At 32.5% G+C, this 19,669-nt stretch overlaps 1 protein-coding gene across 1 annotated transcript in view; it reads right to left on the reverse strand.

Annotated features, from left to right (window-relative positions):
• Positions 1 to 269: 269 nt before the first annotated feature.
• LOC108284334 (cadherin-10) overlaps positions 270 to 19,669 on the reverse strand; it is a 163,419-nt gene continuing 144,019 nt past the window's right edge. Inside the window, exons 8-12 of the mRNA XM_017501015.2 lie at positions 17,744 to 17,880; positions 11,558 to 11,679; positions 6,169 to 6,277; positions 4,956 to 5,207; positions 270 to 1,320 (exon numbers count right to left, since the gene is read on the reverse strand). Coding sequence (XP_017356504.1) covers positions 830 to 1,320; positions 4,956 to 5,207; positions 6,169 to 6,277; positions 11,558 to 11,679; positions 17,744 to 17,880 — 1,111 coding nt within the window. The 3' untranslated portion in view covers positions 270 to 829. The remainder of the gene's footprint in view (positions 1,321 to 4,955; positions 5,208 to 6,168; positions 6,278 to 11,557; positions 11,680 to 17,743; positions 17,881 to 19,669) is intronic.

Raw genomic sequence — 19,669 nt, forward strand, 5'->3', positions numbered from 1 at the left:
ATGTTTTAAGTTTGTTTAAACGAAACATTTTTATGTGTTTCATAAATGGCTTTTACTTTGAATATGAAGAGTTTTCCACATATCACAGCATATCAAGACTTACTGGAAAAAAATAATTCTTACCTCAATCATATTAATTTGCTTAGCACTTTCAATACTAATGATAATAACATTGTGTTCTTACCCGTATGTAATGTAATTTTGTATCAAGATATTGAGTTCAGGGGGAAAGTCTTCCATCCTAGGGAAAAAACGAAGCTACAGACAAAGTAGTTGTAAAAACTGGTTTATTTTTTTAAAAATAAATACAAAAATATAAATATAAAACATTAGCAGATAGAATTTGATGAAATGAAATTGCACAAATGTCTGTATACCAGGTTGCATATCACACCTACTAACACCACATGTACATTTTTTTCAATTGAATGTACAGAACAGGATATACCTTAAAAGTTTTCTTCACCTTTTTAAAAGCTTCATTTGCATGGGCAGGGCATGTATCTAACAGAAGCGGCTTGTTTGTGAGGTTGCTTAAGGGAGGACTATCCTGTTCATGTTTCTGAAATTATCTTTTATTTACTAAGATGGACAACACTGTATTTCCATAGCTTTGGCTCTTGGAAGTGATTAAATAAAATGTTGTATATATTCCATGAGACATCCTACAGGAAAGAATTAATGTAATTAATGAACAAATTAAGAAGTAAATGGGAAAAAAAAATTGTGCTGACTGGCAGGAAAATGCTCCTGAATATCGAATATTGTGGAGTGGAGACAGCGTGGGTAGAGTTACTTCCTCTTGTTTGAACAGAACATACATCCTACGTTAAGAGTCTTTGTCACTTTCCCCGCCACCATACATTTCCGCTAGCTTATTAAACCGAGGACCCCATTCTCGGAGGTAATCGTAGTTTTGGTCTCCTTCAGTAGTACCTGATTCTAATGAACTCAGAGATTCAGCAATGGAATCATTTCCTTCATAGGCATAGGTTGCAAGGGAGTCGTATGGAGGTGCAGTGGGGTCAAGGTCGTGCTCTTTTAGCCTTTCATTAATGAAATCCCGGACGTCCGTGTTATCTGGAGCCGTAGGAGTCCTCCGAGGAATAAATAACGTTTCAGGAATAATATCTCGCCGGAGCTTTTTTTCCTCAATGACTGCAGGATTCCTTAGGGTGCCGATATCAAAGGCCTGGGTGTCCTCCTCTCCCCCACCCTCATCATTATAGCTCACAATGTTGTCTCTGATATCTTCTTTTGACAAGATCAGAGGCTCTTTCTTTCGCTGTCTTTTCAAAGCTGCAAACAGCACTACTATAACTTGAAAAAAAAGACAAGGAGATACATTAGAGGTCCGTTCAAAATACTATACATAACGAGTGGAAGTACTGTAAAGTGGTTTAAGTTCCTCAGGCTTTCTATAACAGGTTAGAATTTAAGATCAATTTTGTGCTTCCCATAGTTTGGGGGAGGTGTCAGGGAGATGCTGAAGAGTTTATCAAGGGTAGGGGGTGTTTAATATCAGTGTGCCTAATTTATTTTTAAAACAATGTAAAATATTCCTTAAATATACTGGCTTACACTTAATCTATTTTTCTAGGAACATTTAAGAAGGTTCCTCATTATACAGATAATATTTATCTTTTGTATTAAATAGGAACATAAGATGCTATATAAAATTTGCCTGTATAAATCTACACAAACTGAATTCAGCTTCAAGACAATTTAAAAGGACAAAATTTAGCTTACTTTTTTCAAAGCCTTTACACAATAGCAAAAAGCAACATCCTTCACAAAATATTGAGTACTGACTTTTGGTTAAATAGTTTTGCTGATGGACTTACATAGCTGTTTTTTTTTTTTTTTTTTTTTTTTTTTTTTTTTTTTTTTTTTTTTTTTTTTTTTGGTCACTTCATTAAAAGAATGCTGCAATTATTGAAAAAAATGGGTTATTTAGAATTATATGGATTTAGAAATTTCTAAGGGTTTCCATGAAAATATATATCTTGCATGAGACCCACCCCTAAAAATTGTTAGATTAAATGATGGCAAAGAGTGTATTTCCCAAATTACAACATTGAATTAACTACCTCCCCCCAAAAATTCATACAAAAATGTATGAATCTTGACTAGATTCACAATAGAAAAGTTTATTGCTCAAAAAGGACATTTTCCCACTTCAATAAGAGACAAACAATACTACTTATATTCATAATAACAATGGTAATAGCATAAATGATGAGAAAGTTAATATCAAATTCTTTTTATTGCATTAGAGTTTCTCACCCTTACTCATTATCCCCAAACATTTGATCCTCAACTTTTAAAAGGATTTGAAGGAAAAACTGAATTCAATGAGATAAGAAAAGGATAGGAAGACTCTTACTGGATATATATATGAAGAAATATTAATACAAGTATTTATTTAGCTTCTTTAGAATACACATTTAAAGAGTATGTAATTTATTGTATTATTATATGAAGGGGTATTATGTTTTCTTTTTTATTAACATTGAATGCACAGACTAGTTTGTCTTCAACCTGTGTGAGAGGGCAAACAATAAACTTTTTTAATGTTACAAAAAAGAAAGTTTTCATCCATTGGTAAGTGTTCTTGGCCAAGTAATTACAAAGTAAATAGGCAGGGAGTTTTTAAAAAGTTTATTCTTCAAACTTTTAAGAAAAGATGCCGTTTTATTTTGCCTTAATTCATATATTTGTGTACACAAAAAACTGTAAGTATTTTAAATCTAAGGTTATTTATGATCAGCCAAATGACTTTACCCAGCAAAAACCTTCTAGGGTTGAGGATAATGACAACTTATTATAATTGGCGCCAAATCCAAGTTCATTTCCCTCTTTCTTGAATGCTTTTTGATTAGGGTACCAAAAATACTCACAAAAATAGGTTTAAACTAATAAAACTAGAGGGAATATTTAACGTGATTTTAATTCAAAAGCAGTTAAAAACTTTTTATTTTGATTATGAAATAAAGTATCATTGTTTGGAGAAAAAGATAAAAATCTATTTTAATACAATTTCAGTGAATATGTAACTCAGTGAGGCCTCCATCCGGCCATAGTAAAAGTGGAAATATAGATTCCACTGGGAATCTCTGTATACACTGACTAATAGCAAAGGTACCTTAGCTCAACCACTCAGAAATTATGTGACCTTGGAAAATGTTCTTAATATTTTGAATTTTCAGTTTCATTATGCATAACATGAAGATAATAACACCACCCTTGCCAGATAATTTTTGTGAAGTGAAAAAGTTTGTCATGGCAAAGTGCTAATGACAGAGCCTGAAACACAGTAAACACATACTAAAAACTTGCTGCCATTAATATTATTCTTTCTAGAGACTTTCGTTTTAATTACATATTTTAATAGAATTAGTTTCTATGTGATTTAAAGTATAAACCCTCCAAATAAAGATTTATATTATTCCTATTTGCAGTTGTGGATTCAACCGTTATAAAGCACATTTATTAACTTTTCCTCAGTGTTTGTTGTATTAATGGTAAGTCAAATTGTAAAAATAAAGTATACCAAATTCTCATTCTATGAAATAACATGAGGTTTGTATTCTTTCTGGTACAGAGAAACATTTTGTTCTGGCTTGTATTTCATAGTAACAGGTTTTACGATGCATATTTTGTAATGTGCATGTTCTCATTTGCTGAATTACACAAAAATCGAATCTAGAATTGTTCAATTCATCCATTCAATGATTTATCTGTCATAAGTAATTTACCTTTCTGTTATTTAAAAACAGAGTAAAAGCGCATAAATGCTATGATAAAAGTAGAAAACTTGAAACTTCTATAGAATGAAGTAGGCATAATCAAGTCAAATAAAGAACATGGAAGTAATGTTAATCAATTTTTTTATTGTTGCAGTTCTTAATTTTATATAAAAATGTGCTCTCTTTTTATAATGACAAAAATAGCATTAGGAGATATACCTAATGTAGATGACAGGGAGATGGATGCAGCAAACCACCACCATGGCACGTGTATACTCATGTAACAAACCTGCATGATCTGAGCATGTACCCCAGAACTTAAAGTATAATAAATAAATTTTTAAAAATATTACTACAATTTATTATCATCTACATTATTTTAAAATTTAAGATGAATGCTGAATCTTTTTATTCAACTTTATTTTGTATGTATGAAAAGTTAGCAATTATTGAATATAGAAATACTTATGGAAAGTGCTTCTATAGGAAGGTTTTGAATTGCTTTTCTAACAAATGCTATCAATTTAACCTTTGTCTTTTTTTTTTTTTTTTTTTTTNTGTCTTATAGAGATTAATTAATGTCCACCTTCCAAAGCTGGAGTTTGAGACCCTACAATTCTCTTACATCTCTTCCAACTCCTATTTGATTACTGTCTGGAGGATGTTCCAGAAGAACCATTGCCACAGACTCTGTTACTACATAACTCAGGAGGAAAGTATGGGCCACCAATAAACTATTTGGAGTCCTGGCCTTTGATGCTTCTCCTTTCATTTATTCACTGGACCTAGGTTTCAAATATCACTTAATTCCATCAGAACATTCAGCATGACTAGCAAGAATTTTGTCTCTCAAATTTCCAAGCTCCTACACAAGCCATTCTGCGTTCATTTTTCTTGCCATTTCCTTTGTTTACTGCAATGTGGTGAAAAGACAGTTGTTTTTTTCTACATATTTTGATTCACATTTGAATGAATTCTAGGCCCCATTAGGTAAAGTTTCACGATTACTACTACTGCTACAAAAATTCTTTATATATTCTGATCAAATAAAATATTTTAACATAAAGAATATCACATAATTTATGTCTACCATAAAACTTGGGGTTGGTTTTGGGGGGTGGTATTTTAATAGCAACAATTCTTCTTCAAAAACATACTAAAGTAAAAAGCCTAGAGAATGCTCCCGTTGTGTTTTAGGTTTCTTACCCAGTAGAATGATGATGCAGAGGAGAATGGCGATCAAGGCCCCAGTGCTGAGGCCGGCAGGGAGGAGCAGGGCTTCAGCACTGCAGGACTGCATGTTACCTTGACTGTCACAAGCGCACACTCGAATGGTCAGGGTGCCTGTGCTGCTCTGAATTGGGTAATCGTTGTCTGATATCACCACAGGCAAGAGATAGGTACTGATTTCATGTCTATTGAATCCATTTTTTCTGGTTAAGATTCTGGCAGTATTATCTAAAATAAAATTTAAAATTTACAAATGGTTTGGGATAGTAAATTTTTCTCAATGTGATAACCAAAGTTTAACATATAAATAAAAACATATTTATGTAAAATATAAAATTGATATACATTTTTCTAAAAAATAAGTACAATGCAATTAATATAGAGATAAGACAAATAATTAGTTTTAGAAATATACTATATATTGTTTATTTGTTAGGGTTTCATGTAATTCCTCAGTACTGTTCCCAAAGCGGTAAATTTTTATAAGTAAATCATTTGCCAAGATGACACAGATGATAACAATTGGCTTTTCTCTTTTCAAAAAACTTATTTTGCATACTAAGAGAAAAGTCATACTAAAAGTATATTTTTAAATTTATGTGCATCTGTGCGTGTGCTTACACATATACAGAACACACAATTCCATATTCATGAAGAAAATGAATTAGCTAAATTTCACACATTGTTGCATGGTTTAAATCAATAACAAAGTAAAAAAAAGCCCTTCAAGAAACATTATATCTTGCCATTGCAACAGCACCTTTGTAACAATGCCTTTGGACTGACTTTTCTTTTCATTCCCTTATGCATATTTGGCTTTGGTGAATCTGCTGCTGCTTAATCTCACTGAAGTCTGCTCAAGAGTCTCACTGAATCACTTATTTCTCTACCTTATGTGTTCTATATTATTTGTAAGAATTATTTCCAGCCTTTATAATCTTTTCAAGACTCAATCATTTCTTTAATATCCATAAAAATACCTTTTTCACATATTTTATTATTTTAAAATTGAAGAGAGTACACATTGCTAAGGAAGAGTTTACTAAATATATCATTAAATACCTGATTAAAACAAAATTGCATAACTCAGTTCAATAAATAGATATGGCATATATATTGCAATGGTTATATTAGCGAAATTGCCTGTTTATGTCATCATAAGTCATAGTGAACAGGTTCTAAAATTTACCTTCATTATCCTGTACAGTGAAGTTTGGATTGACAGCAGCTAAACTGAAAAAAAATTTCTGTCCACCTAAAGGGTCATCTTTGTCTACTGCACTTATCGTCTGTATTAGCTGCAGAGAAAGAAAAATACATCTCAATATATCTCTTATCCATGGGTATAATCTGTACTTTTTAAAGATCTTCATTTTGTCTAAAGTTTTTCAAAATAATTGGCTTCTGTTTCTTGTGAATGTATCTTTGAGTTAATCCATCTTTTAATTATTACACCGATTTTAATGATCTCTGCCTCTCATCTCTATCTCTCTTGGATCATATCCTTTGCTTCAAAATGCTAAAGGAAAATATTATATTCTTTGAGGTTTTGTCAATTTAGATATAGCACAAACTGAGATTTTATATGCATTTACACATTGATCTGGAAGAATTTGTCTAATATCAGAAAAATTTAGGAAATTGTTGTGACTGTGCTCTGTTTCTTCCCAAAAATACAGTGAAAAATGGTTGAGGAATGTAGACATTTTATAGGTAATATTATATATTACTTTTTAACAGTCTTAAACATTGTTATAAACTTCGACAGTCAAAGTTCAATTTACACTTTCAATAAAATTATATTTTAAAAATTCAACATATGTATATTATGTGGGAGTTATTTTAAAAGGGTAAATTCTGACTGATTTTACTGTAAGAAAAAGCATAAGAAGCTATATGGTAGCAAAGTTGACAGTGTAGCCCCTAATACATAATCAGATCACTGCTTTGCACATATTATATGATTAACTCATATACAAATATGTATGTAAAATGTATACATGCGTAATAGGTAGTTTTTTTGCATGTTGTTCTTTAACTTATATTTATAATAAAATTTATATTTTTTACGTTTTAATTTTTAAAACAGCCTCAAAAGTTGTTAAATAAATACACTGATGCCTATGTAGTCAAATTTATGCTTAACTAAGAGGAATATACTTTTTACTTCATTAACTCAATGCTGTGTGGATGTTGAGTGGAAATATTTGTTGCTGATATTTTGTTGGTTTAACAAGTGATTTAAGTTAAAAATATTATGTAAAAAGTTACAAGAAGTAAAGAAATTATTACAATTATCTGTATTAGATTACTTTTCTTTTTAAGTGTCTTATAGCAATAAAATGTGATACATTTGTGGCAGTAGCCTATTTAATTACAGCCCTAACCATTTATTTCAAAAGAATACAAGAAATGTAAATGGACCAAAGATTTATATTTATATCCCAGAAATAAGCAGCAAGAAAAAAATAATTTAAAACTTTGAATCATTTTAAAAGCATATTTTAAAAACAGCAACATAATTATTTGACTAAATTTTAATTGGAACTTAAGATTAAATACAAGCAATAATTATTAAAAAACAAGAGTATATATCTATTAAAATTAATGAAAGAAGTCAAAATATTGTTAGCTAATACTACTTAAGATGTGTCAATTCAATGAAAAAATATTTCTTGACTGGTTTCTTGTCTGTCAAATATATTCTCAAGGATTTCCTTTTTAAATTGTGATTTATAAAATAATTGAAGAGAAAAAATGGCATAAATGGAATAACTTCCAAAAAGATAGTGGACTAATGGAACTCCTTAGGCACTGAGATTAATATTTTAACATTCACATACAGACACAAAAAGTGATGGAAATGTAAAAATAAGACTAATAGCCTTTGAAAATGGAAATTCAAATGTCTCAAAGTAAATACACATTTGCAACTGTATATTTTCTCTCAAAATAAATGTACAAAATATAATTTCAATTTATTTTTATGGATCAAAATAATGCAGTTCAAAAACCAAATGGTGACATCTTTACATATATCTCTAAGAAATTATAAAAATTAACATTAAAATCATTAATTAAAACATTATTTTAATCAAATATTATAGTACTATTGATTTAAAGATCAGTAGTTAATTTATACATTTTCATTGAATATTGTAAAAGGAGTAAGTCAAACTCACAGTGATGATACAAACAAAATGGAATCATATGTTGCAGAATCTATATCATATTACAATATATTTTTATGACCTGAAGATGTCTCTATTGCAGATGGAGGCACTTACATCCTTTACAAGATAATAGTTTCTTTTTTTTTTCTTAAGACATTACTTCTAGTGTTCAACTTCTTCATATCCAGAATTTACCTCTCAATGAAGTTTTTCTTTCCATTTTCACCATATATTAAAAATCGCAGTGCTTTTGTTTTGGTAAATGTGCTGTAATGACTGGTAACAGACATAATAACTCGGCAACAAGGAGATAAAATTATTTTCCCTGGCTCTCTGTAAGCATCCACTGTTTCTTTTTTGTCCTGGAGACACTCATTTTGATCCATTTCCAGCAAAAGAGTTTGCCATAATTAGGAAACAAACAAAAACTAGTGATTTCCAGTATTCATTTTGAGCACATGAAGAAAAGTGTACAGATAAGTCATTTACATTTTATCTCCTTAGCAACAATATAATTGATTTACATTTTAACTGAGCTATTCTAAAATAATCTTAAATCAACTTGAGGAATGTTTCAGTGATCATACTATTATGGTGTCTGAGACAATGGGTTTTATGATATATGATGTTAAAAACTGGTTAAGTTTTTTTTTTTTTTTTTTTTTTTTGAGACAGAGTTTCGCTCCCTACCCAGGCTGGAATGCAATGGCGCGATCTCGGCTCACCGCAACCTCCGCCTCTTGGGTTCAGGCAATTCTCCTGCCTCAGCCTCCTGAGTAGCTGGGACTACAGCACCCGCCACCATGCCCAGCTGATTTTTTGTATTTTTTTTTTTTTAGTGGCGGGGTTTCACCGTGTTGACCAGGATGGTCTTGATCTCTTGACCTCATGATCCACCCGCCTCGGCCTTCCAAAGTGCTGGGATTACAGGCGTGAGCCACCGCGCTCGGCCAAAAACTGGTTAAGTTTTAATATGTTTTAGCTTTTCCTGTGGGAAGACTTGAACTTTCTGTTAATGAGAACATTTCCTTTTTGCTGGTAAAATGCATGCTTTTCAGTTGTTAGGGAAGTAATAAGGATCATTCTATGGAAAATATGTAATGGGATATTTTTGGCTTCATAAAGGCTTATTTGCTATTTGGTTTGATATTTGTTGATAGTTGAGATGTGGCTTGATAAGTCACTTAGATACTATTGAAGGGAAATAGAAACAGCATATCTCCCTAGAGAGACACCTTGGGAAATCTGTGATATTAAATCCTTTCCATAAGGATTAAAATTATTAAAATGTATTTTATTTATTCAAAATGTATTTTATTGACTGCAGGAGTAAGAATGAGTGAGACAAGATAGAAGGAAAAACATAAACAGCCAGCCCTCTGTCCTCCCTTATGTTGAAGTCCTCTGACTCTGAGATGGAAAAGGGGAAGGGTCAAGAAGCCTAGTTCAGGCACCAGAGGGGACTACTAATATTACATCAGCTAAAAGTTACATTTCTAAGGAAATATTCTACCCTTAGATCAGAAAATAGGCAAGAGTAGGGAATAGAAAGGAGGAGGGATGGCCATGAGTTTTATTTCTGTCACCTCATTTTGTCCACAAACCAAAACATGTTGGTGCTCTAAGTGCTATTCGTAATGAGCGCTTAATTCAGGGGAGTGCTGGGTGGACTGAGATACTCTGTAAAAAACTAAAGCACACCTAGAAATCCTGACATTCTTCTGCTTTCCTAGAAGGGGAGTCAGAGCTAACAAATTAACGTTAAAAAGGCTCTGAAGAATTTTATCAAATTACCACTTTGATTTTGTCTGCTAGGATGTCATAACCTAGAATTTCATCACTAAATATATAACTGCTTAGTTTAAGCAAGGCATTTTTCAGCCTATGAGACCAACCTGACATCTAACAAACTGGTCTTACTACAAATTGCTTGTATGGGAAGCTACTGCACACACAGCCAATTCCACAGAAAATATTAATCATCCTCTTCCTATCAAGTCGGTCAAGGCAGGCTAAATCCCTTTTTATTGAAATCATCTTTTATTTGATTTGCCTTCAATATGCCAGCTGTTTTTAAAATGTCCAAAAGGGATAGAAAAGTTGTCAGCCAGTTAGAGTTAAAAAGAAAATAGGCAGAAGGAAAATAAACAAACATACTTTCTATTTTGTATATTTTGAATACATTTGTAAATCAGTATTTATAATGACTTGAACGCTCTGAAAAGATATCTTTTGAAAATCAAATAGAATAACCATAGAGGGAGCAATGTATGCGGCAGTGGCAAAGTGGGTAATTTATCTCTTAGAGAAAAGATTTCAGCTTATATCATGCTGAGCCTGCCAAGCAGAGGACGATTTGGAATGGTATTTTTGGGGCGTGCACTGTTTCATTAAGTAGTAAGTGGGAAACGGCTAAGTCATTTAAATATTCCAAATTAAACATTTCCATAACATTTTCAAGTAAAAAAAAAAAAAAGAATCAAATTGCAGCAATTTTACCATATTCAAACAACAGACAGGCTATTGAATTCTTGTTAGAATCTTCAAAAGGAAGAATTTGAATTATTCCACAATATAATTTGCATAAAAATGTAACAATGACATTGATGTTTATAAAGAGTATCAAATAATGTCAAAACATAATACAATTTCATGATGGTTCCTTTTTTTTTTAATAAAACACATTCGATTCCCAATTATCATTTATACCACGCAGCTTCCTCTGTGAAGATAGCACTCAAACCAATTAAGAGCATTCTCTTTCAGCCATATACACTGGAGCTTTTCAATCAACAAAATGAGCCCACTGAGGAAAAGACTTACAGAATTATAAACAAAGCTGATGTACAAAAAATGTTTTAAAGGACTAAAACCAAGTCATTAAGCACTTCACATGTTGCTGTAATGATGAAATGCAATGCGTAAGTCTAAGAAGCGAACTCTGCTGCCCTGCTTCAAAGCCATAGCTGCATACATCAGAATAGTGATTCAATATTCTGCTGCTCCCATACATTTGTCTCTAGTTTTCCGCAGCATTCATCTCTCATCTCTCTAGCAGGTTGCAGTATTTATTTAATGACACAGCAGGGGGTTTTAGGGGTTTGCCTGTCTTCGTTTTTGAAAGTTTTAAAAGTAGGTATTTCCTCTTGTATTTCAACTTTTGTGGCCAAAATACAATTTTATCCATGCATTAGAACTTTACAAAGGAAATATGAAACCTGGTATATGGCTTTTAAAGATATTTTCCCTTTTAAAAACAGCAGTTACTGTTTTTAAAAATGATAGTATTGGGACTGTATAGGAGTGTTTCTGTCCCTGTGAATTCTTTTCTCTCAGGATTTTGAAAAGGAAATATTTTGCATGCAGTTAAAATGTTTCCGCAGTTTTAATCCTGTAGGTACTTACCTGCCCTGGTCTGGCATTTTCACACACAAAAGTGTCATAGAACACGGCAAACTGTGGGGCATTGTCGTTAACATCCAAAATTCTCACAAAAACAGCCACGCGTGTTGTCTCTTTGGGATTGTCTAGAAAAGGGGAAGCAAAATTTTGTTTAGGAAGACACATTTGTGCATCAAATTTAATTTATATAGGCATCCTGTGGATATTAAGTGCCCACATACAAATAAGCATTGCAATCATTCTACTAATGTAATGAGCAAATGCAATAAAGAAAATTACTGCAGAGCCTAATTAAGTAGCCATGACTTCAGTTATTACTGGGAACAAGGGAACTACTATTATTTTGGAAAATCATGTTAAAAGTACAAGCCAGTATAATTGAGTTCACATTGTATTTGTGTCCTTATTGTCCAAATATATAAAATAAGAACACTTATTTATTAAATCCTTGTTATACTTCATAATATCATTTAATCATTACCTATTTTGGGGATGAATAAATAGTTTTACATAAATTAGTAACTTGTCCAAGGTCATTCACTCCTAAGTGGTAATTATTATAATAAAACCTACTTCTGTGACTACTCTTATCACCAAAATGTATTTCAACAACTGCTCTTAACTTTCTGTTTGAAAATTTTACTCTATGGCTACTTACTTTACAAGTTAGTTGGAAAATTCATGATGAAATATGAAGATTAAGTATTTTATTAATAGAGTCATTGCTGGCACCATCACAACACTCTAGCTCAATTTTGCATTACAATCTATTGTCACAAATTAGCTCAGTAGTAAGAAATAGCATATTAATCACACCTTTGCTACAAATGCTGAAATCAACAGCATCACAGTTTTCACATAAAAAGATGCATTTCTGGCTGGGCATGATGGCTCATGCCTGCAATCCTAGCATTTTGCGAGACCCAGGCAGGTGTATCACTTGAGGTCAGGAGTTCGAGACCAGACTGGCCAACAAGGTGAAACCCCATCTCTATAAAAAACACAAAAATTATCCAGGAGTTGTGGCAAGAACCTTCAATCCCAGCTATTTGGGAAGCTAAGGCAGGAGAATTACTTGAACCCAGGAGGCAGAAGTTGTGGTGAACCAGGACCATACCACTGCGTTCCAGCCTGGGTGACAGAATGAGACTCCATCTCAAAAAGGAAAAAAAAAAAGATGCATTTTCAAACTTGTTTTGATATGTAAATTAATAAAAATATAAATGCCTCTTAGTTTAGCTTAGCTTTGAGTAACAACCTTGTATGAGTTATAATTGCATTTTCTCTATTACAGATTTTTCTAGGCACTTATGCTATCTGAGAGTGTGTTTACATTTTAAATTCAGGTTATATTCATCAGCTTTTATGATGTCAATAGCTCTGTCTTTGGATACAGTTAAACTTCTGTGTAAATTTTGGAAAAGTGAAGCTGAAGAGCGATATAATGTAATAAATAATATAATTAGCTGAAAAGGAAACAAAACAGTAGCAGAATAGCTTGGGTCAGCAACAACCTTATTAAATGGTCTCAACCAACATGGGCTGTGGATATTATTTAGCCTTGTAAAATGTATCTGATGTTTTAAAGTAATCTAAATAATTTTCAGATACAAAGGTAAAATATATTGTCACATACAAATAGGAAGCATATTACCACCAAAAATAATTTATACCCCCAGTTCTCTTCATATAATTAAATGTTATTGCAATATTAAAATCAGCACTTTAAATAATGATATATAAGCACAGACTACTTAACAGGGATATAGTTAAAGGCTGAAATAGTATAAAGAAAGGCAGACAGAGTTGAAGTGTATTTAAATTTCCTTCCTCTTTGCAAGAGAAAATTTAAGCTATATCCTTTCTTCACAGCTCCTTTTAAGTCTTACCACAGTCTTCTGAACCCGCATGAATTCAGTTATCAGGTTCTAACTTCTTATTTGCTAATATGTTATTGCACATTATACACTTGTTAGTGTACCATGAGGTTTAGAGTTCAGGCCCTGGAGTCAAACTGAGATGCTGCTTTTTGTTTTTTTTTTTAATTTGAGACAGAGTCCTGCTCTGTCACCAGTCTGGAGTGCAGTGGCACAATCTCAGCTCACTGCAACCTCCATCCAATTCCCTGGTTCAATAGATTCTCCTGCCTCAGCCTCCTGAGTAGCTGGGATTATAGGCATGAGCTACCATGCCCAGCTAATTTTTGTATTTTTTGTAGAGACAGGTTTCACCTTGCTGGCCAGGATGGTTTCGATCTGCTGACCTCATGATCCACCCACCTCGGCCTCCCAAAGTGCTGGGATTACAGGCATGAGCCACCGTGCCTGTAATCCCATGAGCTGCTGCTTTGATTCTCAAGTTCACCACTCATTTGCCATGTTAGTTTGGCCAGTTTACTCCATCTGCTTAATGTCTTAGTTTACTCTATATAAATCAAAGTAGAATCTTTAATCTCACGGAGCTACTTGGAAAATGAGGAGTTAATGCAGGAGAAGTTCTTACGAGAGTATCAATGATCAGGACTCAATGTGTATTGACCATAATCATTACCACCATCTTTACTATCATTGTGATATCTTCTTCACTTTCTTATGTAACTTAAGAACTTATGTTTTCTCCACATAAAGTATCCACCTAATAAAAACACATTTTTAGCCTTCCTACCATTCATGTGAATCTGAAGAGTTGTGCATTTGGGAAGAAGTGGAGAGAGGAGGAAAAAAAAAAGGAGAAAAATGCTATCTCCTTATTTCCCGCTTCCTCTATGCCTAGACCATTTGCTAATACCCAGAGGCACAGTGTTCTCTACAAATGGATCTTTCACTGTCTACTTGCTGCTATGGAGAAAAGTGAGAAGGTATGCTTCTTCCATATTTTCTGGAATGTGCTTTTTAACCTAATTATGTAGTGATTGGACATAAGCAAAATTTTTCCTTTCAATAGAAAGTCTTGACATAAAAATAACCCTTCTTGGTAACAATTCACTTTCTAATGATGCCACAGGAGCCAGGAGAGACAAAACTTTCCTATCTAAAAACTTGCATCATCAGCCCCTTCCGTAACACAATATAGAAATTCTCCAGTGTCTTTACAAATAACTCAAGGTTCTTAAAATCAAAAGCTAAATCCACAGGGATGAATGTGCTTTGTAATGCATCAGGCCTGGAGTCACCTATTCAAAAAACAGTGCTTACACTAATCTTTTTTGCTAGCAGATGCTGTTGCTTATGTATAAATGAAAGTATAAAGTGTTCCAAGGAAGAATCAGACTGAATAGCAGCTGGCATATATTTACCACCTGAGTTTCTCTCAAAGTCCTTCAGGGAAACATTTCAGTAGCAAAAATGTATCAGCAATAAAGGATCTTAAAATGTATGTCCTAAGGTGAAGCCATGACTATGCGTCCATGAGCCTTTTCGTCCCTCCAAACAAAGTTTAAATCATTATCCAGAAATCACAGGCTTTGAAAAAATATAACTGTTTTACCTGCTTTGGGTAAGAATTTATGAATAAGAACTATGGTGTAAATAATGGAGTCCTTTAGTCGTAAGCTTAGTTCCATTGTCCTCAGAATGCATCACAATGATGATAGTCCAGTTTTCAGATATAGTGAGGGGTACTTTTTGGTTTCTATAACAAACATACCCTAAAATCCCAAGTTTATTATTAAGACATTGATTGTTACCTTAATTTTAGATGTTTTGTTCTCTACATGGCATTTCCAAATATTTTTGAAGAAGAAAAAGAGGAGTTATTCCATGATACAATGCACTAAATAGTTACCTGGAGTAGTGCCTGCCATATGTTGTGATATCTTGATACGGAATGTGGAATTAAATGGTTAGAGGCAAGGTCTTACAACATATTGGTAAGAAGTACATTTAAATGTCATTCTTTCCTGCTCAGAGTGTGGTGTATGACACACTTACTGTAAAGCCAGTGTTTAAAGTCTAGTAGAAAAAATTCCCTATATGCTGTTTCCCTCTCATCCTCATTGCATTCAGTACCCAGAACAGAACAATGAGATCCTGACTCTGTGGTTTGGCAGGTAGGCATTTCTGGCAGTTGTTGTACAGATTGATTTTACTTAAGGGCAAAAAATAGATTTAGTCCTTTATAAAAAGAAGTAATTGGCTTAGCTTTTTACAGAATTGTAATTACTTCAACTAGCTTTAGAAGTTAAATCTCTCAAACGATCTGAAAAGGAAAATGCAATTCTTTGCTCACTGGGCCTGAATAAGGATACTGAATTAGCAGAGAGTACAATCATGATTCTGAAATGATCAGATTGGATCATGTTAGGTCCATCTTACTATGGAGATGTGGCTACAGATACAGAAATCAAAGCTTTCCTTAAAAGAAAAACTTGAAAATATTTAGTTAGCCTTAAAAGGCACAGACATTTATATCTCACTATGGAAAAAAATGGATCATTTGAGATTAATCTGTATTTCAGGGGCAGATGTAAGAAAGATGCTAAATCTGTTACTTTGTCCTGAAGCTTTGATTTCATTGCTGATGATCTGTCTCGCCGAATTCAATTGTTCTGGGACACTTGGTGATTCATCCCCACCCAATGCTTTGCCTTCCAAAGCCTGTAGTGGTTACTTCAAATAAATAACTTGACCTTGATATGAGTTTGTGGATTCAGCTTAGTATTACAGATTTAAAATTTATGGGCTTAATTTTTTAACAATAATTCTGTCTCTAATTAATGCCTATTTTAAAAACAGTTCAAGAGTTGCTCTACACCATATACATCACAATATGGGAACTAGAAAATCTGAACAGGTTTGCAGATAGGTGTGGTGGCAGGACTGGCTTCATGGGCATGTAACCCAAGCAGTTGCGCAGGGCTTCACCCTCAAAAGAGACTTATGCTTGTTTAATGCCCCATCTTACATTTCTTAATTTACTTTTAACAAGCACCTGACATTCTCATATTACAATGGGCTCCACGAATTGTCCCAGTATGGGCTAAAACTTTCACAATTAGAGACAAATACAGCTTGAATATGTCAGGCTTTAGTGAATAAAATTTTATCAGTTAGCTTTGGAACTAAGTATTGGATCCAGAAATGACAAGATTTGAAATCTCAGTTGTGCTACCTCTGATATTATAACTTTGAGCAAGTTACTAAAAGTCCCAGAGCCTTAGTATCTTCTCTGTTAAATGAGGTTAATCAAAATACTAGAAGAACATTTTTTTTTAGAAAGACACCTGGCATATAGGATTAATGTTAACTCTGATTAACAATATATATCTGGATTCCTCATCTGTAAAAATGAAGTAGTAATATCTACCTACATGTTTGTTGATAAGATTAAATTGTAACATATAACCCAGCATTTAGCATAGATCCTAATTATTAGTGTGCAAGTGACAAATTTAATACTTTTATTTTTCCCCAAATGATCATATCTTTAGTCTCTAATTCTAGCTCATTTTTATTAGTTAATAATAAATATACATTGATACATACTGAAGAGTGGCAAAATGTGCCATTTTGGCATAGAGATTATTTTGAGCTAAAGATACTTAAAAAAAAAAACAAAAAGCAGATGCAAGAAAGGTGCTCTGTCCCTTCCCTTTCCTTCCTGAAAGCAGGAGATAAAACCCCCAGATAGAAGATGTCTTCCCTATACCAGAAGAAAAGTAACATTCTTATCATCAAATAATGGGAAGCAAGGCCAAGAATATTCCATACTAACGGATTGAGATTTTGCTAACATAATTTTTATCTTCATTTGCACTCTCCATATACATTTAATTACTTTGTACAATTGCCTCTCTTTGTCATCCCAGCAAAAAAAAAAAAAAAAAAAAATCAGTTATGCCACTTTATTGGGTCTTTATTTCTTTATGAGAGCTCCTGTGTCATGTATAATTTATATTAAATGCTTTGTTCTGTTAATCTGTTTTATATTAATATTATGATGAGACTCAGTCAAAAACTCTAAAAAGGCAGAGATAAAATTTTTGCATCTTTTACCAATACGTATAGGTATACCTCCATATATAGATGTAGGAAATATTGAAGAAAAGATAAGTGTTGAGAAAATTACAGTTCACCTGTCCAACGAGAATTATTTTTAATATAAAATAAAACCTATAAAATGTTAAAATACATAAAATATATAAATATAAACATATTTAAATATATGTTATATACATGAAATTCATCTTACTAATTTCAGCAGCTATAACAGTAAGATTATGCCACTGAGATAGTTCACGGTCAAGAGGTTTTGAAGTATAAAGGGATCCATTTCCAGAATGAATGTTAAAGATCCTGTCAAGGTCAGTATGGCGATCCAAAGAAAATCTGAACAGAGGGCAAGAAAAAATACATGACAGCATTATTAATAGTTTGCAAGAAAAATAGTGAAATGCAAAGACACACTTATCACTGATAATTACAGAAAAGAACACAGTGCTGATCTGGAATATAGATTGTTTGAATGACTTTTCACAGTTTCACACATACATTCTCCTCAAGGTATAAGTTGATACTCTACTCTGCATTCAAATGCTATTCTTCTGAATGTTTGTGTTATTTAAATTATTGTTTATTGTCATATTCACTCAACTGACTTTGAAATATTTGGTCACAAAACAGTTGGAATTACAGGCAGTTACATTGCCAAATGACTTTATTTGGTTATTGGAAGTTCTGCTGAAGAATAATACAAAGATTTATTGGAAAAGATTATTCCCAGAAGTTATGTGCTGTTCTTAGAAAACTGAAGACAATGTTAGTTTCATCAAAGTCATAGACTATCAATTTATTAATGGTGTTTCATAGCTTCATGGTATGATAGCCAGGTAGCTTCACTTTCCTAGCCAGGTGTATCATTATTATTCATATTGCTTTTAACTCGAGATATTTTAAAAATATAAAAGTTTGGGATAAGAGTTTTTAATATATCTGTATCAAATAAAGTCTATATCCATTTAAAAACTAACAATAAATTATACTGAAACTTGATTGCATGCATGATGTGCTGGATGTCATTTTAAAGCCTAAAACTAGATTTAACATTCTGATTGATGTTGTTTAAATAAATCACATTATCTTTATCAAACTACATGCCTAACATTCACATACAAAGAAAATCATTGTGTCTCCCCCCGCCGTAATAATTACTTTATTACTGAAAGACCTAACATACATTCACCTCATCCTTTAGCCTCTCATGATGATGTAAAGTAGAAGCTATTTGTCCCCTTCACTCATAAAGCAGCTTGTACAACCATCTTTCCATTTACTACATTGTATTAGGAATTCATTTCATCTCACATCTTAAACAGACAAAAAACATGAAAACATCAAGCATCAAACTCTACTAGGCACTCAATGAATATCATTTAATTCTCATTCTGCGTCGTCTTCTCTAAAATAGACTGCGAACTCCTTGAGAAACATATTAATATCTGATATAGTGATCCACAAATATTTATTAAATGAAAGAAAGAACGACCTAATCATTTGGCATTTTGGCAAATAATAAGTTTCCTTATTTCTGTAGAAATATGACATAAAGTTGAAATACATAAATCAATAAAAAGCCTCTGCTGTCATGCATCACTGACTTTGCTAAATCCATATCATATGTGTTCTTTCTTAATTATTTCTTGTAGTTCAGATTGAAGAAGTAATGACAAAATTTTGAACATTATATGACATTATCTCAAAGATACACAGAGATCACAGGTCTTTTTCAAATATGATTCAAAGTATAATTATGGTTTGCAATTCTCTGTTGGAAAGTTATGGGTGTTAACTTTCATTTTACTTTCTAAAATAATTTTCAGAACACAAGTTTTAAGAAAATCTCTTTGATTACTATATCAACATTCACAATATATGACACAATTTATAGCATGTCAAGTATGATCCTTCCCATAACTACACTGCATTAGTAAAGCTATTCTCTTTTCTTGAAAAAATATATATTCTAACCAAAGAATGACATCCAAGAATATTAATTACATTTTCTAAATCAAATTAGTATAAGGTCAAATTATACAACAACTTTAATAGCATATCATCTCTCATTGATAAGCAAGGAAGTTATTATTTTTGCTATAATATGTAAATTTTTTTTTTTTTT

This window comes from Cebus imitator, unplaced genomic scaffold (genome assembly GCF_001604975.1).
Source record: "Cebus imitator isolate Cc_AM_T3 unplaced genomic scaffold, Cebus_imitator-1.0 Scaffold276, whole genome shotgun sequence".
In the NCBI taxonomy this organism is placed as follows: domain Eukaryota; kingdom Metazoa; phylum Chordata; class Mammalia; order Primates; family Cebidae; genus Cebus; species Cebus imitator.